Source organism: Annulohypoxylon maeteangense (genome assembly GCF_022496945.1).
Source record: "Annulohypoxylon maeteangense strain CBS 123835 unplaced genomic scaffold GGS22scaffold_2, whole genome shotgun sequence".
Classification (NCBI taxonomy): domain Eukaryota; kingdom Fungi; phylum Ascomycota; class Sordariomycetes; order Xylariales; family Hypoxylaceae; genus Annulohypoxylon; species Annulohypoxylon maeteangense.
Window position 1 is genome coordinate 2975442 of NW_025953249.1, and position 26204 is coordinate 3001645.

General features: G+C 35.0%; 6 protein-coding genes and 1 non-coding gene across 7 annotated transcripts; 5 read left to right on the forward strand and 2 right to left on the reverse strand.

Annotated features, from left to right (window-relative positions):
* The first annotated feature begins 205 nt into the window (after positions 1-205).
* Positions 206-2950, forward strand: GGS22DRAFT_153864 (cytochrome P450). The gene is made up of 7 exons (XM_047959932.1): positions 206-835; positions 903-1023; positions 1081-1449; positions 1503-1554; positions 1621-2246; positions 2360-2804; positions 2864-2950. Exons 1-6 carry the CDS (start codon positions 568-570, stop codon positions 2523-2525), a joined length of 1602 nt encoding a protein of 533 aa, XP_047823257.1. The 5' UTR covers positions 206-567; the 3' UTR covers positions 2526-2804; positions 2864-2950.
* On the reverse strand, positions 2782-4229 carry GGS22DRAFT_70992 (uncharacterized protein). The gene is made up of 2 exons (XM_047967875.1): positions 3118-4229; positions 2782-2950 (listed from the first exon to the last, which is right to left on the reverse strand). The coding sequence occupies exon 1, from the start codon at positions 3884-3886 to the stop codon at positions 3311-3313; it is 576 nt and encodes a 191-aa protein (XP_047823258.1). The 5' UTR covers positions 3887-4229; the 3' UTR covers positions 2782-2950; positions 3118-3310.
* Positions 4230-4248: 19 nt separating this feature from the next.
* On the forward strand, positions 4249-6744 carry GGS22DRAFT_153871 (carboxypeptidase S). Its single transcript, XM_047959933.1, has 4 exons — positions 4249-4941; positions 5006-5439; positions 5497-6255; positions 6310-6744. Exons 1-4 carry the CDS (start codon positions 4601-4603, stop codon positions 6498-6500), a joined length of 1725 nt encoding a protein of 574 aa, XP_047823259.1. The 5' UTR covers positions 4249-4600; the 3' UTR covers positions 6501-6744.
* Positions 6745-6819: 75 nt separating this feature from the next.
* On the forward strand, positions 6820-8718 carry GGS22DRAFT_153874 (uncharacterized protein). Its single transcript, XM_047959934.1, has one exon. It carries the CDS (start codon positions 6906-6908, stop codon positions 8643-8645), a length of 1740 nt encoding a protein of 579 aa, XP_047823260.1. The 5' UTR covers positions 6820-6905; the 3' UTR covers positions 8646-8718.
* Positions 8719-10051: 1333 nt separating this feature from the next.
* GGS22DRAFT_71021 (uncharacterized protein) lies at positions 10052-13179 on the forward strand. The gene is made up of 3 exons (XM_047967876.1): positions 10052-11810; positions 11860-11938; positions 11990-13179. The coding sequence occupies exons 1-3, from the start codon at positions 10308-10310 to the stop codon at positions 12865-12867; spliced, it is 2460 nt and encodes an 819-aa protein (XP_047823261.1). The 5' UTR covers positions 10052-10307; the 3' UTR covers positions 12868-13179.
* Positions 13180-13591: 412 nt separating this feature from the next.
* GGS22DRAFT_153876 (delta-1-pyrroline-5-carboxylate dehydrogenase 1) lies at positions 13592-16005 on the forward strand. The gene is made up of 3 exons (XM_047959935.1): positions 13592-14057; positions 14129-14236; positions 14287-16005. Exons 1-3 carry the CDS (start codon positions 13872-13874, stop codon positions 15787-15789), a joined length of 1797 nt encoding a protein of 598 aa, XP_047823262.1. The 5' UTR covers positions 13592-13871; the 3' UTR covers positions 15790-16005.
* A 220-nt stretch (positions 16006-16225) lies between these two features.
* GGS22DRAFT_t14 lies at positions 16226-16316 on the reverse strand. Its single transcript has one exon. It is a non-coding gene; the product is annotated as a tRNA-Glu (tRNA).
* Between the last annotated feature and the right edge of the window lie 9888 nt (positions 16317-26204).

Here is a 26204-nt window from a genome sequence, read left to right on the forward strand (position 1 = left end):
GCGAGAATCTCTGCCGTTTATCGCGTCAGTGATAGCGATCCCGTTCGACGAACCTATGCCAATACAATATCACGTCTGGGTGTTGATGTCAGAAGACCACCCTAGCGATGACAACCCTAGTTGACTATAGATGTGTAATACCTCAAATGCATCTACGGGAAGCATATTGCGATCGATTGGACACTATAATCAAGCTAGTCATGAGGATTAACTTCATTGCGCGCTTTGCGAATAGATAATGATTCAGAGTGATGCTATTGATTAAGGGCGATGGATGTAGCGTCGTGAAATACTACCTGAACAAGCATAGAGATTGCCGACCGCATCGTTGTAGATTAGTAGGCTGCGACGTTCTACAACGAAAGTGCCGATACTTCCCACACGGTGTCTATCTAACTGATCTAGATCCCATGCATAACCCCCGCAGCAGTGGGAGTTGAGTGTGGTAGAGAGCATATATATAATGGTCCAGAAGCCAGTGGCTCGATGATGAAATGGCTGCTGTATAGGTACATGACCTAATTCATCGATTAATCACTTGGCTTTGATTAACCTCTGAAATTCAACATGACACTTGTTAACGATATGTTATCCAAGTTGCCCTCACGTGAAGGAGTGGCTGAGATTCTGACAGCTCGTAATGCCCTTCTCATTCTTTACGGCTGGATAGTCTACCAGCTCTTACGAGCGGCATGGAACATTTCTCCATTCCATCCTCTCAGCCGCTTTCCGGGTCCCAGGTTGGCGGCGGCCACGTACTTCCCAGAATATTGGCATGATTTTGTGAAGTTTGGGCGATATACTCATGAGATCAAAAGAATGCACGAGATATATGGTACCGAACCCTTTATACATGACTAAGCATGAAAAAGGGATGATGTATATGTTAACAGTGAACCCAGGCCCACTCGTCCGTATAAATCCAGACGAGATCCACTGTAACGATTTCAAGTTTGTTGACTTCGTCTATGCGGCGGGTGGTAGGAAGCGTGATAAACCACCTCATCAGTCCAGGGGCTCAGTGTAAGACCTCTTTCTCTGTCCTGTCCTAGAACATAACCCGTCGCTAACAAAACATAGCTGGGAAGGATCCGGCTTTATGACACTGAACCACGACCACCATCGCCTTCGGCGGTCACCTTTAATCAAGTTCTTCTCCAAGCCCCAGATCGCACAGTACGAGTCACATGTCCGCGGACACGCCCAGCGTCTCTGCGATAAGATTATCGTTGAGGGAGCCAAGCATGAACCGTTTGAAATCCAAGACGCATACAGCTCCTTTACGTCCGACGTCATATCAGAATATTGCTTCGGCAAGAGTTTCGGCTTCCTGTCGCTGGAGGATGGGTGGACGCCAAACTTTCGCAATCCGTTGTACGCGCTTCTGAAGACGTTGTATCTCTTCCGCTTCTACCCCTTTTTGAAACACATCTTCCTCGCGCTGCCATTGTAGGTTCCCACGGATACCCTTGAGTAGTACCGAATGTGCTGACGGCATACAGGTTTCTGAATTACCTACCCAAGGATATGGCCATACTCATCAAGACCATGAGAGTAAGCGGCGCCTCCTCATACCCCATATACAAGGAAATATATCACCAGCACTAACACAACCCTTAGATCGACATCCCCGAACAAATCGCCCAAGCCAAAACCAACGCAGAAGCCGGGTCCACCGACGAGAAGCTCCCAACAATCTTTAAGGAACTACTCGACTCGAACCTTCCCGCGTCGGAAAAAGTGCCCTCCCGTCTGCTCGGTGAAGCCCTCACCATCCTCGGCGGGGGCACCGAGACCGGCAGCTGGACGCTCTCAGTAATAACCTACTTCCTGCTCTCGCAACCGCAGACCCTCGCCAAGCTCGCAGACGAACTCCACAACGCGATCCCCGACCCGACGAACCTGCCGCCGTGGGCGGAGCTAGAGCGGCTGCCGTACCTGTACGCGGTAGTGCAGGAGGGGCTGCGGCTCTCGTACGGGGTGTCTTTGCGGACGGCGCGGATCGCGCGTGAAGAGGATTTGGTGTATGAGGGGGAGTGGCGCGGGGAGAAGGTCGAGCATGTGATTCCGCGCGGGTATGCGGTGGGGATGAGTGCGGTGCTTATACATCATGATGAGAGCTTGTTCCCGGACTCGTATAAGTTTATACCCGAGCGCTGGCTCGATGCGAAGGGGAGGAGGGATGGCGAGATGGAGAGGCGGCAGATGGCGTTTTCGAAGGGCCCGAGGATGTGTTTGGGTATGAAGTAAGTTCGGACTGAATCCCCCTTTGCTCGATGACTGATTGACTGCCCGGCCCCTGAAATTGGGGCTGTGGTGACTTGTGGATATGATTGCTGACGGGTGTGTGCCGATATAGCCTTGCGCTCTGCGAGATGTATACTATTACCGCGGCTTTTGCGATGCGGGTGTTCCCGCATATGCGACTGTACGAGACGACTGAGGATGATGTTACGTATGACCACGACCTGTTTGTTACCGCGACGAGAAGGGATAGTAAGGGGGTAAGGGTGGTCTTTGCGTAAGTATTTGCGAAAAGGGGAGGATGTTAGTGACAGAAGCTGTTAAAGAGGGAGTCTCGTCATCTTAAGGTTTGGTACATATACTTCAACCTTATCCAATTCAGCAGGTCCTGCTATATGATGAGATTGAGATGGTAGTCAATCTAGTGGTCTTGTCCGATGATGGATCAGATAATAAGACATACTTTTCTTCGAGCAATCGGTTTTCCTTCCTTGGGACTGGATTAGCTTATATTAGTTTGAATAACACTTTTATAGTAACTAGGAATAGCCTTAGTGCTTCTGGATGAACTTTCATTAATAATATATTGATCGCTTCTTTGAAGCTTGTAAGACCTGACCTGAAATAAGAGCGCATATTTAAGTTATTGTATTCTCTTTGGCTCGAATATGGAATGTGATATGAGTTTGGATGCTGCAATTAAGACCTATTGGTATGTTAGTTTGAGTCAAAAGGAGGTTGAGAAAGATTCAATGCTACAAATTAAACACGGGGTATGGCTATCCAGATGCCAGCATCTTTTCTAGTCATTGAATAGGAAAATAAGTTCTTTTTATCGGAGCCTTACTAGACGGTAATGTTTGTTTCGCATACCTAGAGCATACCCTTTATGGTCATCTCATTCATTCCTACCCCACATAATGCATCCGATGCCTATCGGGGATAATTCTTGAAATCATACCCGAGTCCTTAACGCCACCAATGACTGCAGATCAAACCATTAAGAAGGTTGACTTGCCCCCCCTTTTCTTGTGATCTAAAGAGCGCCGAAAATTAGGCACATAAGTTATAGATGCATGCCACCCTCTGGGTCATCTTCATCGTCATCCGCAGGCGGTATTCGGCTTTCCAGCTGTCTGAGAAGCTCACGCTCATGGTCTCCTAACTGGCTGATAGTTCCCGTCTGGAAAGTGCCATCCCGCCACGCCGCATGGGCAGTCTCTCCGCCAGTTCCGTGTCCATTAACCCCGTTTGTCAAGTTTGCGCTTGAACTTGTGTCACCGCCGTTGGTGGGCGCAGCCTCTTCCTCGTCGGGCTTTCCTTGGAGCTCGCGCCAGCTTAAACCGCGCCTCTCGACTTCAACACGTATGCGGTCGATGCGGTCTTGCATGCGCGCGATCACAGCCTCGTTCTCGGTGATGGCGTCGATGCAGTCCTGGTCCGGCTGCGCGGGTTGGCCCTGCGGTTGATCTAGCGACGGGGCCGTTCCATCGGCGTAAGGCTTTAGCTCGGCGTTGGAGTAGTCGAGGTGAGCTATGGCGTTGCGCAGCTCTAGGACCTTTAAGGCGAGGCTTTCGGCTGAGAGATCCTTCAGGGCTTGGGCGAAGCGGGCTGGGTCTATGGGTTGTGTCTCGGACGACATGATGATGTTTCTTTACACCCTTATGTAATTTAAATATGTGCTCAGTAGTTTGTTTTATGAAGTTAGGAAGTTTGAGGAATTCTTCTGAACTTGATGGGTGTTTGAAGTCGTCGCAATACAGAAGTTGCCTACATCATGTACCTATGTACCTATAAAGCTGGGGGACGATGAGCTGCCTAATCGATAAGAGAATCGGGAAACTTTTTTGCGGGGATCTTCGAAGAGCTTTGGAGCTTGGGCCATGTACATAGCTACGACAGATGTGGGGCATGCGGGCCATCGGTCACAACCGATATTCGGAATGGAACTCTAAACAAGATCGCCACAACCTCGTCGTATCTTTCTCCAACTTGGGCAATTGGAGTTTCGGCTGTTCAAGGAAAGTTCGAATGATGCGATAAGAGCCCTGTTTGTCGGAATATCCCTAGTCTACAATTACCTGCTGTCATATCTTATCTCCATTGAATAACCTCATAATTATTCGAATTGGCCATTCACAGTTGTTCAATGGCCATCCCCCACAGGATGAATATGTATAAATTACATCCGGAGGATGGGGTAGGGCACAATTATGATAGTTGGATGAAGTAAAACCTCCATATTCGCCTCTCGTTCCCGCCGCCAAGTTTCAGGGTCCTATTTGTACTTTCTTAGCTATTGGAAAAGGCTTATTGGAACTCGCCTTATGCTCTTTGCTCTCGAACAATAGGCATAATGATCGTGTCTAAATTGGCTCTCGTAGCCGGCACCTTGTCAACAGTCACTCTAGGCCGTTCAGTTCTTTATGATGAGACTCAGCAGATCCTCGAAGGAGTTGCGCCGACGGATTTTAAGTGCGATTTACCATCAGTGCTAGACCCTTCAAAAGATGGCTTACCCGCTGCTCGGGATATCTTCTCCAGTGATGAGGCTTTACAACTCCAAGTCAAAAGACATGCTACCATTGTAAAGATACCTTCTATTTCGTACGATGATAGTGGAGAACCTGGCGAGGACGACAGATGGCAAGTGTTCTTCGATCTACATAGAGCCCTTGCTGCTTTATACCCCAATGTGTAAGTGCTTTTTGATACACTACTACCTATCCACTAGTCCCCTTAGCTAACCATATGTTCATAGACATCTTCGAATGGACCGCGAGACCGTGAACACGTTTGGCCTAGTCTACACTATCAAAGGAACAGAGCCTGCGCTCAACCCAATTATGTTAGCTGCTCATCAAGATGTAGTGCCTGTCAATGCTGTTTTCACTTGGAAATATCCGCCATTTTCGGCTCACTTTGATGGACAATGGTTATGGGGGCGAGGCGCGTCGGATGACAAGAACAGTCTAACTGGCCTCATGTCCGCGTTGGATACTTTACTGGCAAATCCCCAATGGGTACCAAGACGAACTATAATCGTCGCGCTTGGATTTGACGAAGAGTGCTCAGGCCGTCGAGGTGCGGGCTATATCGGGAAATTCCTAGAAGAGCGATATGGCCCTAAGTCAATTGACATGATTCTCGATGAAGGAGGAATGGGGCTACAACTACTTGGCAATGATACACTATGTGAGTAATGTTGGAGGGGATGATAACCTACGCCGTTCAACTGACAATGCTATATAGATGCGCTTCCTGCTGTGATGGAGAAAGGCCATGTCGACATCTGGTTGGAACTTTATGTCAACGGAGGCCACTCATCGACGCCATTCCCCCATACGGGTATTGGCATAATGTCCGAATTTGTTAATCAGCTAGAGTCCAACCCATGGAATCCTAAACTCATCAAAGGCTCACCGATATATAATCACTTCGTCTGCCAAGCGAGATACTCACCGGATGCGGCACCCAATATCACCAGCCTTATAAACAAGGGGGATTTGAGCGCATTGACGGAGGAGCTGGCAACGATCGACCGGGCTACCCAATACCGCATACAAACATCTCAAGCAGTTGATTATTTCTTTGGAGGAGTGAAAATCAATGCCATGCCTGAGTATATTAAGATCGGTGTCAACCACCGCATTGCGCCTCAGGATTCGATCCCGGCAGTCAAGGCCAACATCTTAAAGCAGCTTCAGCCTATTGTGAAGAAGTTCGGGCTTTCGGTGACTGCATTTAAGGGGGAAGATAATAACCCCGACTTCGAATTGTATGAAAATATCGAAGATGGCGATATTGATCCGATGTACGAAGTAGAGTATAACGGCTCGCTCATACTCACTTCATCTCAAGCTACTTTGGTCGCTCCAGTCTCCCCCACATTCGGGCCGGTCTGGGATACCTTTTCGGGGACAATCCAACACAGCTTTGCTTTTGAAGATGGCAAAGTTGTTCCAGTAGGAGAACTAATGACTGGCAACACAGATACCCGTCATTACCAGAGTAAGTAAAACCTTTGAACTACTTATCGATAGTTGCTGATAGCATATACCTCAGACTTGAGCCACAATATCTACCGCTGGACCCCTACCCGTCAGGGACACACCGCCAATGCCCACACTGTTGATGAGCGAATGGATATGTTTTCACATATGGAAGCTGTGAGATTCTATTATGACGTGATCAGGAACTTCGATGCTTCCCCGGTGGCGGCTTTTCAGGATCAATCGAATATAGGAGAGTTGTGATTTCCAATGGGTGATATCGATTGAATCAGTATATATAAATGACCTATATTGGAGGATCGTCATTCCTTGAACACGACAAAATGGGATTGAAGTGTTGAGAAGGGAGAAGACTGAATCCAGATTACATACAAAAGAATGCATATAGCAATGGGATCCACAAATATTGTACTATGCGAGAAGTTAGTGTGCCGATGCGGAGGATTAGTCATCTACCGAGTTTGCCGCTACTCGGAACTTACCATGTGCCTATCAAATTGAAATTCAAAAGTTATATCCGTGATAATGAAGATTTCTCCAATTCGTCGGCGTCATATTTGAAATTTAGGCCAAAACCGCCTTTGGAAACCTCATGGATCGCACACGAATAAAAAGAACTTAGTGACATGATGGTATGAATTGGGTACCATGCCTATTTTCCCCTCATTTGCTCCGCCGTCAAGCTTTCGCCTTGGCTTGCGGGCGATTACTGGCAAATCCGGGAAATCGGTCATCTCTTCTACCGTTCGCTCAATTTCGACGAGACATAATCCTTCAACGTCATGCTTTCGATATAGCAGCAATGGGGCTCATAGCCCACTAAGAATCCTTGCGAATCGCTACTCATATAATATTTCGTCTAGGAGATCTGTTGGAACGCTATTTAGGTTCCGCGCGATCACCGAATACATAAGCCTACCCGATTCATACGAAGACGCCGAAGGACTCCCCTTCCGAAAAGAGGATCTCAACCAGAGGGAGGTTCAGAAAATCTTCGGATCGCACATTACCGCCCAAAATGCCAACAAGCTTCTAAGAATATTGCATGGTCGTAGAGTAGCTGGTACTCTCGAAGACCCGAATCTACGGGTGAACACGGCTCATTTCAACGACTCCGATCAAGCGAAGGCCTTAAAATATCTGCGCGCAAACATCCCAGTGGACGAGATCATCAATGCTGGTCTACGAGCCGAAGACGAACTCAAGTATTTAGAGGAACAACAGGGAAAAGAGAATGTTGAGCAGCAACCCGGAGGAACCAGTTCTCAAGACTCGCGTTCTAGCAAGAATGTGAAAAAAGTGAATGTTCCAACAGGGAAGCTTCCAAAGCCACCCAAAAGCGACTCCCCGTATGGAGAAAGCCAATTTGACCGAATCCGAGCCAAGAACATAGCGAAACGTGAGGCAGAGGAGAAGCGGCTAGCGGAGGAGCAACGAAAGCGCGAGGAAGAGGAAGCCCTGAAAAATATCGGAACGCTACAAACTCAGCAAGAGAAACCTAAGGCGTTGAGCCCGCGCATGCAAAAATGGACTGAGCGCGCATCAAGTGACTGGAAAGAACCTCCAAAAATGAAGGCATGGGAACGTTTGCTTCCTTCCCTCGCGATGACTATTTTGGTTTGCGCGGCGTGTGCAGCGTATGCGGCCATGTACACACCACCTGCGCGATCGAATAGGCTATGGCCGGATATACCACCAGCTGCAGCAACCTGTCTCGCTCTCATCGGGATCAATTTACTGTGCTGGGCTGCCTGGAAGCTGCCGCCGTTATGGGGAATTTTAAACCGGTATATGATTGTAGTGGCTGCGACGCCACGACCTTTACAATTAATCGGAGCTACTTTCTCCCACCACAGCCTTAGCCATGCTGCCATGAACATGTTTATGCTTTGGTTCTTTGGCACTCGTCTTCATGACGACGTTGGGAGAGGAAACTTCCTTGCTATATACTTCGCATCTGGGACTCTAGGATTCATGGGCAGTCTGGCAAATTTAGTACTACTTAAAGGACTAGATTTTACGACACTAGGAGCGTCCGGCGCAGTTTATGGCATTATTGCTGCATTCTTTTGGCTACACAAGCATGATGAATTTAAACTGTTCGGGTATCCGCCCGACCCAATGTCCGGTCCTCAGGGGCTTTATTTCATCGCACTGATCCTGGGTCTGCATGTTCTGCCGCTGATTTCTAAGAAGGCTCACAATCTCGACGTAGCGTCGCACTTATTAGGCTTGCTAGGCGGCGTGGTTAGCGCCGACCTCGTTAAAAAGCACATGGATGATAAGGCAAGAATAAGGGCTGAGAGGCTAAAGAATATGGGCACGCTGGAGAAGAGTGTACAAGTAAAGGATCTGGAGAAGACGCCACCGGCGAGTGACGGGCGTTAAATATTGCATACTATGTATATACTCTTTGTATATAACTACGGCAATTTCCGCCGAGGAAATCTTCAACACATACATATTTATATCTTGTATTCTTTAGAGATTCTAGTGTATCGATCTGACTTACGGAAGGTCATCGATTGGAGGCCTGACAAACATCCCGATTTGATTCGAATAGGTATACATGGGCATGGGAGGTAATTGTCCCAAATAATCGGCACCTACGTCATCCCTCAGAGCTTAAAGTGTAATAGTGCGATTAGTGTAGGTACATCTTGGATGTAGGGGAATAATTTATGTGCCTAATGCAAGTGCTGAAACCGCACCAAGAAAAACTTGGAAAGCTTAGGTGACCGGGAATTTTAACACACTTGCAAGTTGCAAGACCTCAGTGCTTCCTTCGACTGAGGCTGTATGTGCCTACCTACAATATATAAATCTTGCCGCATATCCGTGTACGATACGAATGTTAGGCCGGCCTGATGCAGACGCGTGTCGCCAAATGATGCTGGCTATGTCTATTGGCACCAATCCAGCTGCAAGATCCTCTATCATACCACATCATGTCAGATTCAATGGAAGCCAAGAACTCTTCCATTCAAAGTCCGACAAGGCTGGATCGGCCTGAGAGGCCTCCCCTGTCAATCTATAGTAGATACAAAAACTATTGTACGAAGTACCTGGCTGCCTGGGTCCTGTACCAAGGCGGTCTGCAGATCAACGTGGTAACGCTAGCGGGCCTTATTTGCTCCAAATTGGGATGAACCAGAGAAAGAGCTATGACCACGGCAAGTCGGATTGTAACTGCCCCTGCTGCTCATGACTGACCAGTGGTAACCGACTTAAAATCAATCCCATACATCCACTTTCCTAGGGCGGTCCAATCAGGAGCTGAGCCGTCTGCATGCTAAGGCAGGCGTAGCTTTAGCTGATAGCTAAGTGGCCAAGAATGACAACGGGAAACTGCTGATCGTGAGATTTTATTCTGTTATGATTTTCATTGTTCGGAATCGGCACACGATGTCTCACAATCTCAACCAAAATTTTATTTAGAACCCCCTTCCTTTTTCAATTTTCCGTTGAGTCGACTTTTTTTTTGTATCGTCTATTCTTGGATGATCGAATGACTAACACTGCACGTAATCCTAATTAGTAATACCTAATATATTGGCACTTTTTGTATCCTTTTCCCTTTTCTCTCTCCTTGCATCTTTCTATTGTGTCTTCGGCTTTGTTGTCGTTGTCTTGGCATACGTCGAGTCCCTGTTTATTAAGTGATACCCTGATCCCTCGAACTTGTTACAAGAACCCGTTACCTTATCAACGCCTCTTACATATCCCATATTCTGGTGCATGTAGCCGAAATTTGTCTTTCGTCATTTTTCTGATTGTGCGCCAACCCGTACATAGTAGGGCTTCACCAAAAGTTCCCAAACAAAGCAACTTGTCGCGTTCTACCCTCGAGCTTCGTGTTGATGAGCTCTTGGCAGCTCAGCCCTGAGATCTCCTGCATCGTCAGCATTTGCATTATCAGCCACACACCGACAAACGAATTTCCTCCACGTTCCTATAATTGATTGACCCTCTCAGTTTTTGTTGTAGTTAAACCTCTAAACAGGTGCCTACTTCAGAAACCACCGTCAGCCCCCTCAAGTCGCAAACACTATGGCCGCACACGAACACGATCATCACCTCGACGAGGAGGAGCAGCGCAACCCTTATGCTTCAGCCAATAAATGGAGACATCAGGAATCTTCGTCATTTGCAAAGGCGGCGCGAGATCCCCATTCCAGCGGCCACTCGAGAGAGTTATCCGATTTCCTAAACTCGGAGCGAGTCGAAGGCGATCGGGCGGCGGCGGACGGATCCTACCAGCCCATTGTGGTCGGTGGCACCGACGGAGTACATGATGCAGCGGCTATCCAGGGTGGGAAAGAGGTGGTATGCGGTCCCCTGCTTAATTATAGACGTATGGAAAATAGGACTTGGCATGGTAGCGTTTTAATTGTTACCAAAGGTGGCGGCAAGACTCAAAGCTTTCAGCCTATCCTAAACCTCGGACGCGTAGAAGTAGCTCGCGGACAACAGGGTCTGCTTAACGAGGGCTCAGCCGTCAATGGGCAAAAGGCAGGATCCAATGCAATTCGTAGCAACCACGGCACTGATGTTGCAGGTATCTGTCTCTACTCCGACCCAAGATGCACGTTCTGGGCGTTCCCTCTTGCTTGTGACATCGCCGACACCGAAACCAAGTGGGCATATTCGATCGCCGACGTTCATTACAAGAGCGAGACGAAGCCTAAGACCAACTATTTCTTCGTTCCTGCCATTGACGAGTCGATGCGTATGATGTTCCATTCATGCAATGGCTTCAGCGTAGGCACTGACGAAGAAGCGTGGAGTGGACCAGCATTATGGAATGACGTGATGAGGAACCACGCGAAATCACCTTTCCACGTCATGATAGGAGGTGGTGACCAGATCTACAACGATGGTATCCGTGTTCAGGGACCTCTACGGGAATGGACGGATATAGGGAACCCAAAGAAGCGACGCGACTTTCCTTTCCCCGAGAGCTTGCGCGAAGCCTGTGACGATTATTACCTGAAGAATTACATTCGATGGTATTCCATCGAGCCGTTCGCGGCGGCTAACGGACAAATACCTCAACTAAACATTTGGGATGACCATGATATCATTGATGGTTTCGGATCATACGTCAACGACTTCATGAATTGCGATGTCTTCCGAGGCATTGGCGGTACTGCCCATAAATATTATATGCTCTTCCAACATCACCTAGCACCGCCTGCTTCTACATATACTTCGGATGCGCCTAAGGCAGGGGAACATGGACCGGAGGAGGATCCAAAGCAACTTGTGGATACGTATGTCAAACCGCAGGCCTTCGATTCGTCTTACATCATAGGTAGCAGTCCTGGACCATACGTCGCTCAGCACTCGATGAATATGTTCAGTAAACTTGGCGCCAGAATCGCGTTCTTAGGCATTGACGCGCGTACCGAGCGTACACGACATCAAGTCAACTACGAGGAGACATACGATCTCATATTCGGCCGTGTAAGGGAAGAACTCGGGGCAGCGCAAGCAACTGGCCAGCCTTACAGACACTTGATCCTGTTATTAGGTATCCCCATTGCGTATCCGGTAAGGATTATCTGTGTTAAGTATCACTATAATCTGCTAACAATAACAGCGACTCACGTGGCTCGAGAACGTGTTTAGTAGTCCTCTAATCGCTCCCGTGAAATTCTTAAATAGAAGATTCGGGTTCGGTAAGTAATTCGTACCAGTTAAGTAATGGTGATTATTAATTGTTATATCAGGTGGTGGTGTATTCAATCATTTCGACGGCAGTGTGGATCTTCTTGACGATTTAGATGACCACTATACGGCTAGAACCCACAAGAAGGAGCGAAATGCCCTAATCCACCGGCTCCAAGGAGTCTGTGCCGAGTTCTCTGTCCGACTTACCATTCTTGGAGGCGATGTTCACTTGGCAGCTCTAGGGCGCTTTTACTCGAACCCGAACCTACATATTCCTGTCGAGAAAGATCACCGTTATATTGTCAATGTGATCTCCTCGGCCATTGTCAATAAACCCCCGCCAGCAGCCATTGCCAATCTGCTAGCAAGCCGTAACAAAATCCACCATCTTGACCCGGATACTGACGAAACGCTCATGGCGCTCTTCGATAAGGATCCTGGTACTTCCAACAAGACACGGTCATCCAACAATGTCACCATGCCTAGTCGAAACTACTCAATAATCACGGAGAATTCGCCAAATAATCGCGGTGATGTTGGTAGCACTGCTGAAGTGGCGACGGATGCTAATCCACCAGAGAATAAATTTGACGGAAAGAACGGCCACTCATTCCTATCCCAGGGAGAATTCGGTGCGGGAACCAAACATAAGGCGGCCGATTTCGAGAGACACGGTAAGACTAACGATGGAGGCCTCGATGTGTGCATACGAATAGAAATCGACCAGCACGACAAAGAGGGCAAAACTGAACCGTACGGTCTGACAATTCCGGCGCTTGATTACGAGGCCGGCAGGTTTGGAACCAACGCGCACTCTCACCATCTCACTCCCCACAAAAGTCGTCCGGGCACCTCTGGAGCCGCAAGTACGATCCCCGCAACAAGCATTCCATCGCTACCAGGATCAATACCCGATGTGCCTGAACGTCCCCTATGAAGGCAAACCTAGATTGGCCGTTAGTGCATATAAAGATGTTTTTATTAGCAATTTGAGACGGTTTGTCTCGGGTTGCTATGGGGTTTTGTGAAGATAGCACGCGAGTGCAAGTGTTTAATAGGGTGGAGTCGCGATCCGCCTTATTCTTGACTGAAGAGTCTAGCCAGAGAAGGACGTTAGGATTAGATAGTAGTCTACCTGCGTCTAATAGGAGGATAAGAAAATAATACCCACGAGGATTGCTGCATTGCATTTGTTTTAGATTCCCCCATCGGTGGTTTTGGTACTCTTATACTCTACTGCTAATAATCATGTTTGTAGCGTGTTCTACCTGCCTACAGGGCAAAGATCAAATAATGGACGGTTTCCCGCATCTCTTGCGCCATCATTTAGAAAGTCTGCGTATGCCTAGACTATCCGATCCCACGAACTTACATGTTAGGTAATAGTAAAGGCCTATGTGTAACGATCAAGACTTAGCCAGGGGTATGGACTTGGGATGGACGGTTCTAACCGGCAATATATTGTCTAGTACGTCTGGAAGAATAGTCGGGTCTGGCTGCCAAAGTAAGAAATCGAACTAGTGTGCCGCGGTTTGGTAAACGGTTTGAATGTTAGGAGCTCATGCCGAATTCGGCTCGTTCGCAGCAATTATCGGGCTTTTCATTGGCCAATCCTTTCGATTATAACTTCGCAGCTTCTTTGCCCCGCAATGTTATTCGCTTGTGCCGCGACAAAGCGAGAATATACATCATTATCGTCGGAGTCGGAACGCCGATGAAGCTCTATCTATTGAGTTATAATGCGTGATAAGTAATCTATGTTGGACAGAATTTCTCGTGGCAATTGGTCGTTAAAGTTTAACCGCATATTAAGATACCCATTTCTCTTCTTCCCACTCTAGGTAGCTTTTTCATTTCTAACAAGTCCTGTTGCAATTGGGATTGCGTTGGTCTTGTACTTAACTTCAACTTGGTAACAATTACCTCTACCTTCTCTTCGACATGTCGTCCGCACCGAGGACTCCCGGCCTCGCGAGGGCATTACAGAGCTCTAGTCTATCCTCTAGAGTCTGTTCAAGATGCTTGCCAATTCTCCAGTCTCCGAGAAATGCCAGAGCATTGAGTACGACCAATGCTAGACGGACGTTGGCTGCTTTCAAGATACCAAAAGTATCTAATGAGCCAAATGTAAGTAAATCTCGCTTGGTTCTCAGCTTTATCAATGTCATTTTGAGTCGAGGGACTGATAGAGAACATAGCACATATATGCGAAGGGCTCGGCGCAACGAGAGGGTCTATTAGCTGCAGTTGCCGCTCAACAGAAGAAGGGCGCCATAGAAATACCGCTCATAATAGGAGGCAAAGAGGTATGTATAGTTCCTACCCTAGTCTGTCTATATATTGACCTATTGAGTAGATCAAATCATCACGAAGATCTACCCAATACAACCCTTCCGACCACTCAACCGCGATAGCGAACTACTCCCTCGCTGGCCCATCCGACGTCAATACAGCTATCAAAACAGCCTTAGCCGCCAAACCGGCATGGGAAAACCTCCCTTTCGCCGATAGAGCGGCTGTCTTCCTCAAAGCTGCCGATCTGATCTCTACGAAGTATCGATACGAGCTCATGGCCACGACTATTCTTGGTCAGGGCAAGAACGCGTGGCAAGCCGAGATCGACGCTGCGGCAGAACTCTGCGATTTCTTCCGCTTCAACGTCCAGTACGCGGAAGAGCTATACGCGCAACAGCCTGCTCACAACTCACCTGGCCTGTGGAACCGTTCGGAGTACCGACCCCTTGAAGGCTTCGTGTACGCTGTTAGCCCCTTCAACTTTACCGCGATTGGCGGCAATCTCGCCGGTGTACCAGCACTCCTAGGAAACGTAGTGATCTGGAAGCCGTCCGACTCCGCCGTAACGGCAGGCCACCTCGTCCACAAAATCCTACTCGAAGCGGGATTACCCGAGAATGTGATCCAGTTTGTGCCTGGCAACCCGGTTGAAGTAACGGAGACGGTGCTCGCGCATAAGCAATTCGCGGCACTTCACTATACCGGCAGCACGGCTGTCTTCCGCCAGTTGTTTGGACAGATTGGACAAGGCGTCGCCCAAGGCCGATACGCCGGGTACCCTCGCATCGTCGGCGAGACCGGCGGCAAGAACTTCCACCTCATCCACTCGTCCGCCGACATCCAGAACGCAGTCGTTCACACTGTGCGCGGCGCCTTCGAGTACTCAGGTCAGAAGTGTAGCGCCACCAGCCGCGTATACGTAGCTAAGTCAATCTGGCCTGAATTCAAAGCGCAACTGGTCGAGGAGACAAACAAGCTACAGGTCGGCGCGCCATGGGACCCCAAGACGTTCATCGGCCCCGTGATCCACGAGCCTAGCTTCAAAAAGCTAAGCGGGGTCATCGATGCCGCGAAGAAGGACCCCGAACTGGAGCTGCTGGCAGGTGGTAAGTATGACGGATCAAAGGGGTACTTCATCCACCCGACCGTGTACCAGACCACGAACCCGACACATAAGCTCCTCAGCACGGAACTCTTCGGCCCGATCCTCACGGTGTACGTGTACGATGACGTGAAAGGCGGCCCCGAACACGCCTTCGCCGAGGCGTGCAAGCTCGTCGACGCCACGAGCGAGTACGGCCTCACAGGCGCCGTGTTCGCTAGCGATCGCCTGGCGATCCGCGCCGCGGAGGAAGCGCTTAGGAACGCCGCGGGAAACTTCTATGTTAATTGTAAGAGCACCGGGGCGGTGGTTGGACAGCAGCCGTTTGGTGGGGCGAGGGCGAGTGGTACGAATGATAAGGCGGGGAGTGTGAATATTGTTAGTCGGTTCGTTAGTGTGAGGAGTATTAAGGAGGAGTTCTTGCCGAGCTTGGAGGTTGGGTATCCTAGTAATGAGGTTTAGGGGGTGGAGATGGGAAATCGCTAGGGGTTTACTCTATTTAGGGGGCGAGGAAATGGGGGTCGGGTTGATGACTTGACCTAGAATTCCGGGTTGTTAACCACGGATGGATTATGATACTGATGCATTTACATGGTTAAGGGTGTCAGTTATCTTAGTCACTAAATATGGTATAAGATACAGAATGCAAACTCATGATATAATGATAGATATTGGTCCATGTCGTACGATTATGATTTTGAGATGTACATATGGGTTCTGAACAGGAGTTAGTGTCAACTTGCTCCGTTTGGCTGATAGGAACCGCAACACATTGTCTAAGGAGTGGGAACCTCCAGCATCAACCCTCAAACAATCAATTTTCATAAAAAGGCAAACCGGTTTATGACCATTTAAGATAATTAACTCCAAAATTATTCACTACCAATATTAAAAAAAATACCATTACGGGGGATCGAACCCCGGTCTCCAGAGGATTCAAATTCGAATTATTTGAAAATCTGGCATCCTAACCGCTGGACGATAATGGTCTCACAGAGGAAGTTCCTGCATTAGACTCTAGATCTCTAGTTAAGCTTTTATCATCTTGTTATGCTTTATAAGTGTTGTACTTGGATATGTTTGTTGTTTGGGAGATGGGAAGGAGCTACTATTGCATTACCGTAGATGTCGTTTGTAAAGAAAGTGATGTTCTTGATTGCCCACCTACCATAGCGGCAAATACTAGAAGCTAACAATGATTGGAAAGTCGAAAACAATGATTGGAAACCTGAAAATAATCATTATAAAATAAAAATAATCATTGTAAAAGTAAAAATAATCATTGTAAATAGGTTGAAATCATTGGAAAGAGGTTGGAATCATTGGAGGGGTTTAACAATCATTGAAAAGGTTTAACAATCATTGGAAAACCTTAGATTTAGATCAGGTACCCAAGTAACCCAGGCGGCAACAAGGTTGGCGATACCTTTTTGCCCATAAAAAAACTTAAGATTTTTTTTTTTTCGAATTTTGCCCTTATCCTGCATCTCTCACATACAAGTTTTTATTTTTATTTCTTTCTTTTATATTTTTTTTTTATCATAAAAATATATACTATTACCACCACCATTATTATATTATAATAATAATACTCATTTATATTTTAATATAAATTTAACCTTAAATAAATTAAATTTTCGATTAATAAATAAGTCCTTAAATAAATTAAATAAACCTTTAAATAAAATAATATTTCGATTAATAAATAAGTCGTTAAATAAATTAAATAAATTAAATAAATTAAATAAATTAAATAAATTAAATAAATTAAATAAATTAAATAAATTAAATAAATTAAATAAATTAAAAAAACTAAAAAAATTAAAAAAATTAAAAAAATAAACTTATATATAATTTAGTGGATAAAAAAATAAATAAAAAAGAAAAAAAGTTTTTACCATTTATTTCGTTATTTACCTTTTTATTTAAAGTTATAAATACTTAAATATTTAAAGCTTTTAATAAATATTTAAAGTTTTTAATAAATGTTAAACCTTTTTAATAATTATTTAATTTTTTAATAATTATTTAACTTTTTTAATAATTTTTTAACTTTTTTAATAATTTTATTTTACATAATAATTATATTAAGAAATTTTAATTATTATAATAAGTTATTATTATTTTCGAAAATAATCATTATTAATTATTAACAAGTTCCGATACGATACTTAATAATAATATTTTTTTTAAAAATATTAATATATAAATAATATATAATAACTTTTTAATATAATTATTATTTTTTTTTATAATATAATATTTTCGTTTATAATTATAAATAATGTTATAATATTATATTCGATAAGTTTTATTACCGTTATTTTCGAATTTAACGATAATTTTAATTAAATATATTTTACGAATTACATTTTTTTTCTATAAAAAATATTTTATATAATAAATAAAAAAATAAAGTATATATTTTTTATTAAAAAATTTTAAAAAAACATATTATTAAAACTTATATTTCGTTTAAAAATAATATTAATTCGATTAATTATTTTACATATATTAATTTTATTTTAAATAAAAATTTTATAAAATATTTACGTTATTTTTTTAAATAAATTAACGTAAAAATCGAAAAACTTACGAAATTATTAATAAAATATTAATAAATATATATTATTATTTTTAAAATAATATCCCGTTTTATTTAATTTATTACGAAAATAATTAAATTTATTTTTTATTTATATTTTTTTTTAATTATATTAAATTTATTTTAAATATTATTAATTATAATATTATTAAATTTAAAAAAACGTTTATTATTTTTAAACGAATTCGGGTTATATTAACGATTATTATAATTAAAATTATTTAAACGTAAATGTTATTATTTTTTATTAATTATAATTTTTTTTATAAAAAATTAATAAACTTATAACGTTTATTCGCATTTATTAATTTAATTTTTATAATATAAATTATAATATTATTATTAATAATGAGATTTTTTTTAAAAGTAATTTTTTAACTTAAATTTATAAACTTTTTTATAATAATTAATAAATAAAATAAAAAATTATAATTATAATATTATTTTTTATTAAATTCGAAGTTAATATTAAAAACATATTAATAATTAATTTTAAAAAGCTTCGAATATTTATTAAATAATATATAAATAAAATCTTTTTTATATTAATTTTAACGATTTATAATTAACGTAATAAATTAAAAAAATAATTTAAGTTAATATAAATAATAATAAATAAAAATATAAAATAAACTTTAATCGTTAATATAAAAACGTGAAAATTTATAAAATAATTAATTATTAAAAACTTTATAATTAAATTAATATATAATTTAAATAATTTTATTATAATCGTTTATTTTTTTATATTATTTTTTTTTTAAATTAAATAATAATTTTATTTTATTTTACCGCCGTTTTATTTTTTTTAAAATAAATTTACACGACGTTATTCGAAATATAATTTATTATATAATATATAATAAATTATAATATATATATTTATAAAAACTTTTAATTTAATTTTATAATAATTACTTAAATATTTAAATACTTAAATATTTATTTAATATAATTTTAACGTTAAAATATTTAAATATATAAATATATATATATTTAAGTAAATAAAATTTAATTTAATTATATAAATATTTAATTTTATAATATAAATTACACATTATTTTATATATTAATAACGAAATAATAATCGTTTTATTTATATATTTATTAAAGAAAAACCCTGGCCGCGCAGTACGGGTACATCGTCGCATCCGCGCAGTAGAGCTAAATCGAAAAAGGTATAGCTTAAGGTACTTTAAGCGCCATACAATCTATTATGTGGCAGAATGTAACTTTTTGCGCAATGTACCTTTCTGGAACACCTATCTCCCCAATCAACTTCAATCAATTATTTCAAGGGGAACTCCTACTTAAAAGTTTGATAATTATAACCATTGAAAAGCGCTTTTTCTGTTCTATTCCCAGGTTTAATCTCCAAGCTTGCATCGAGTCTGACGTCACAGAAGGCCCTGTTGAAGTTAATGGCCTTGTTAGAGACTGCCCGGAAGTCTTAGAATTCTAACCCTCTGCCCGAATGTTTTCAACCTTCAATATCTCCGTCAGCCTGCAAGATATGCAAATGCAACTCAGACTCAAAGTAAAGCTGATCAAGAGCAATTGAATGATGGTAATTATATTAGATTTGAACGGTTGGTGAAGGAGAAACAATTGATCAAAGTGGATTGAAGGGAATGAGGGCGTTCTGGGTACCTTTCGAATGCGCTAGCGCGGAATTTAGCGTTACTGCGCGGATCAGCCGATGTACCCATACTGCGCGGCCAAGGTTTCTCTTATTAAAATATATTTATTATATAATTAATATTATTATATAAATTAAAAACCGAAAAAAATATTTTATATATATATATTCGTAAATTATTTTAAAACGGAATTAACATTAAATTTTATTTTAAGTCGTTCGTTATTCGTTATTAATAAAAATCCTTATTTTTAAAATATAAAACCTTTTTTTAACCATTTAAAAACGGACTTAATATTATACCCGGTATAATAATAAAAAATCTTAAAATCGAAAATATTTTCCGTAATTTCGTTTATTTTTTTTAAACTATAAAACTTAATTTTTTTTAATAAATATTTAAAAAATTTACGTTATATTTTAAAAAATAAACGATAAAAATATTTAACGTAATTTTTATTAAAAACTTAATATTTTTTTAAAAAATTAATAAATTATTTCGAACATTTCGAAATCGTAATTTTACGGTAAAGTTTAATAATTTTATTATATTAAAAATTCGATAATAATTTTAAACGAACGAAATTATCGTAAATATTATTAATTATATAAATTAAAAAAAAAACATTTTTTAAAATACTTAATAAAGTAAAAAATTTTTAAAAAATTCGTTTAAATTTTTATCGAATATTATTTATATATTTTAATTAATTTTAAAAATCTTAATTTTTTAACCATTTTTTAAATAATATTAAACTAATACGTTTAACGTATTTTTTTTAAATTTTTATTTAAATTTTTAACGTTTTTAATTCATCGAAATATAAATATTAAAATAACGTAATAATTATTAAATATGCTTTTAATAATTAATTTAATTCGTTTATTTATATATTTAATATTTTTTACGTTTAAAGAAAGTTTTTTTTAAAAAAGAAAAAAATTTAATAATAAAAAACATTTATTATTACTTATAATAATTATAAATTTCGAAAATAACGTTTAAAAATATTAAAAAAAAGTTAAATTAATTATTTAACCATATTTTTATAATTTTCTTAAATATAAAATCGTTATTAAAAAAAATGCGAAAATAATATTTATTATTTTATAAACGAATTATTATTTTTAATTAAAAATTAAAAAATATAACACGTTTATTTATTTATTTATTTAAATACTTAAATATTTAAAATAACATTAATTAAAAATTAAATTATATTTAAATAAATAATATTATTCGATATTATTAATATAAAAAAAATAAATATAAAAAAATATATTATTCGTGTTTTATATAATATTCGAAATTTAATCGTAATTAAAATTAATTTAAATTTCGTAATTACATTTAAATAACATTTTCCCGTTTTATTAAATACGGTATTTATTAAAACATGCATAAATATTTTACCCGATTAAATTTATTTATATATTATAAAGTTAAAAAAAGTTAAATATATTAAATATAATTATAATAAACGTTTTAATATTTTAAAAATTACGATTATTTTTAAAAATAATATTATTTATAATAATAATTAATTAAATTAATAATTATTAATTAATAATTATTTAAATATTATTTATATTTACTTTTAAAAATTATTTTTATAATTAAAACTTTTATAAAAGTTATAACCGTGTAATTTTAAACGTTTTTATATCGTATAATACTTTTTTTTAATAATTTAACTTTTAAAATTTAATAAATATCCGTTATATTTTAGTAAATTTATAAACGAATAAATTATTATTAAACTTAAATTTTAACTTAATTTAATATAATATTTAATAATTATTTATTTTTAATATAAATAAATATATTTAAATTTTTTATATTTTCATGTTAAAAGTTTTAATCGAATTTTTAAATTCCATATAAAAGTTTTAATATTAATTTTTATTTTAATATAACACGATAATAAGTTAATTTAAACTTATATAAAAAATAAATTACGTATTAATTTTTAAAATTAAATGTTATTTAAAAGTAAATCTTTAAAAATTTCCGTAATAAATATAAATTAAATATTAATCGATTAACGTTTTAACGAAATTTAAAAGCTTAAAATATTTAAAAAAATAATATAAATATTAATTATTTATAAAACAATTTATATAAATTATTTAAAATAAGTTTAATATATAAATAAATTTTAATATAAATTTAAAATGAATAATTTAATATTTAAATATTATTATAAACTTTATAATAATAATTTAAAAAATAAAAAATTACCCGTTATAAATATGTCGCGTATATTTTAAAAATAATATAATATATACGATATTACTTTTTTATTTAAAATAATAAAAATTATAAAATTTTTATAAACTTAATATATTTTTATAATATTTATATATTTTATATTATTTTAATCCGTTTTTAAATTAAAAATAATATAAAAAAAAATCATTAATAAAAATAAACGATAACATTTAATAAAAACATTAAAAAACTTTTTTAATAAATATTAACATTATTTAAATGCTTTAAATAATTATAATAAATAATACTTTTATTTATTTATTCGTAAATAATTTACGCTTTCGTTTTTTAAAGAAATAATTTAAAATATATATCGTTAACGTTATTTAAAAGTTATATAATAACGTTTAAAAATTAACGTATTTTTATTAAAACCACGGAAAAACATTATTTTTAATTTTAATTATATATAAAATATAAATAATTATTTAAAACTTTATTTTACCGGGATAAAAATTTATAACGTTATTAACGTATATTTTCGTAAATTATTATAATGTAAAATTTATAAAAATATTTCATTTTTAAATATCGTTATAATTATATATTTCGATATTATTATAATATTAAAACTTCGTTTTTAATTTATTCGGTTTAATTATAATAACGAAACTTTTTTTTTAATTTTAATTTAATATGAATTAATAAATTTTATTTAATTTAAAATATATAAATTTAATTTAAATAATAACCCTTTAAAAATCCATAAATAAAGTTATAAAATTAATAATTTTCATTATTAAAAATTAAATAAAAGTTAAAAAATTAAATAAATGTAAAAAAAATTACGAAAAAATGTAATAAATCGTTAAATAATACGTATAAAAAGTTTTAAAAACTTATAAACGTTTATTAATATAACTTAAAAATACTTTTCATAAATATAAAAAGTTTATTTTTTTAATAAAAATTAAATTATTAACTTAATTATTTTATATATTATTTATATATTTATTATTACACGAAACGTTAATAAATTCGTAAAATAATAAAACAATTATCGCATTAAATATTAACTTAAAAAAAGTCATATAATATTTAATTATATTAATTAATTATAATTAAATTTTAATAATTTTAATATATAAAATTAAAATATAAATATAAAAACGAATTTTAATATTATAACATTCGCGAATTAATTATTTAAATTATTAAATAATTACGATTTTAATAATTTTTTAACTTTAAAAACATAATAATTATACGATAAATAATTAAAGTAAAATCCGTTTTTAAATATTAATAATTCGGCACGTTTATACCACGTTTAATATATAAAATTAAAAGAATTTTTTTAATAATATATAAAAAAAAAAAAAAAACCCGAATTAATTTTTAATAAAATGCTTCGAAATAATATTAAATAATTTTAAAAAAAGTTACGACGACACGAAAAAACATTAATTACTACGTAAAAAAAATAAAAAATAAAATAAAATAAAAAATTTTTTTAAAAAACGTAAATTTATTAAAATATATTTAAAATACGTAAATTTAAATTAATTTATTAATAAATTTTATTATTATTAATTAATATATAAAAATTTATATATATTATTTTTTTATATTTAATTTATTATAATAATATTTTTATTAACTTTTTACTTAATATTTAAGTAAAATTTTAATATTAAAAATAATTACGTAATTATCGAAAATTAATATACTTTAATTAATAATTATTAACTTTTATTTTTAAACTTTAAATTTAATAATAAACTCGAATTAAATTAAACTTTATAATAATTATTAAAATTTATTTAATTAAAAAGTTTCGTTAATTTTTAAATATAACTTTATAATATGTTTAAAAAAAAATTAACTTAAAATTATCGTGGTATTATAAAAAAGAATTATTTAAAAAACATGTTATATAAATATTAACGTTAAGTTTTTATTAATATTTATTTAAAAATTATTAAACGAAAAAATATATTATTAACGAAATACGTTTTAATTAATTATTAATAATAATATAAACGAAAATAACTTTTCATTTTATTTAACTTTTAAATTTATTATTTTTATTATTTTTTTAAAATTTTTATTTTAAAATTCATTTTTACTTTAATAAATAATTACTTAAATAATATAATAAAATAAAATTTTAATATTAATAAAATTATATTTTAAATAATAACGCCGTTTAAATTAAATAAAAGATTTATATTATAAAAAATTATATTAATTATATAATTTTAAATTAAATAATTAAATAAAAATATTTATAAATAATAATTTATTTAAAATTATAAAAAGTAAATAATTAATAACCGTAAATTATTAATTAATATAAATCGTATAAAAATTAAATTACGTGATTTATTTATAATTATAAAGCTTTAATTTTATAATATTAAATAAATTAAAAATGTTTTATTAAGTATAAAACTTAAATATTTTATAAAAATAATTAAAAATATTTTATATATTATTAAAATTAAAAATTATAAATTATATTAATTTTATTTTTATATAATATAAATAAATTAATCGTTTAAAATATACATTTTTATAAACGTAAAATTTAAATTACGTTAATATATTTTTTTAAATTTTAAGTAATAAAATAACGATTAAAATTTTAATTAATTTAACATTAATTTATTAATTTATATTAATTATTAAAAAATTTAATTTAATTTAATTTCATTAAAATTATCGTAAATTAAATTAATGGATTAATATAATTAATTAATTATAAATATAATTAAAATATTATTTCGTTATTAATATTTATTAATAAATTTAATGATAATATTAATAAAATAACGATATAACGAAAATTATAACGAATAATATATATAACGTTAATAAAAATATTTATTTAAAAACGATAAATATTACGATTACGCATTTAATTAAATTGTTAGGATTTTAATACTTGTTTTTTTTACATGTTATAATGTTTTTTTTTATTTTTTTAATTTTTAAAAAAAGTACGAATGTATTATTATATAAATTATAAATATTTTTTTTCCGATTGAATTTTTTAAATTTAATTTTAAAATTAAATAATAATTATTTAATTATTTACGTTTTTATAAATGGTAGTTTTATTGCCGAAATTATTTTAAAATAATTATTAATATAATTTTTTTTATTATTTTACGAAAGTGATGATTTTTGTTTTATTTTTCGTTTTTATTTCGTTTATGGTTTTATAAAAATTTTATAAATTTTATTAAGTTTTTTATTTTTCGTTTCGTTTTATTTTATTATGTTTATATTAAAAGTTTTCGTTAATTTTTACGATATTTTATATTTTTAATTTTCGTTAATTACGATTTTACGAATTACGTTTATATTTTTATTAATTTATTTTTAATTTTAATTTAATTAATATTAAAATTTAATTTAAAATAGTTTTAATGTTTTTCGGTTATATATATAAAAATTAATTAAAAATTTCCTTTTATTTTTCTTTTAGTTTTTTCGTTTTTTCGGTTTTTTTTTTTTATTAAAAAGAAAGAATTTTAAACTTTTAAACACGTTAATATATATAATAAAACGCGTCACGGAAATTACTTTTTAAAAAATTCGTTTTTAATTTTTTTTATTTTATTATTTTTTTTATTTTATATTTACGAATGATTTTAATTATATTCGTTTATTAAATTTTATAATCGTATACGGGTAAAGTTTTAATATGAAACGAATTCTTTTTTTAAATTTTTAAATTTTTTTCGATTTTATTAAATTTTTTTTTATTTTCGAAATACGTTTAAATTTTCTTATTTTTTTTATTTATATTATAAAAAATTTTAATAAAAATATTCCTTTATTTTTCGATTTTAAATAAGTTATAAATATATATAAATTTCGAAAAGTTTTTAATTACGATATATTATATATTCGTAAAAAATTATTAATTTTTAAGTTTAAGTTTAATTTTAAGTTTATTATTATTTTTATTCCCGTTATTTTTATTTTCGTTTTTATCGTTAAATTTTTTACTTTTATTTACGAAGTTTTAATTTTTATTTTTCGAACTTTAATTATTCGAATTATTTTTATTTTAATTTATATATTCGAAATATTTACTTTAAATTTTCTTTTTAATTTTATTTTAAGTTTTTTTTTAATTTTACTTATTATAAAAACATCGTTTTTATTTAAAGTTATAAAATTTTTTAATATTTTTAAAGTTTTTTATATATTAAAACGTAATAAAAATAAAAGTTATAAATAAATAATAAATTTTATTTTTTTTATTTAAAACGATTTTTTTTTTAATATTAAAACGAAATTAATTAACTTTATATTAAAATAATTACCGTTTATTTACGTTTAATTTTTTTTTATAAACGCGTCGAATATTTATTAAATAATAATTAATTTATTTAAAAAATCCGAAT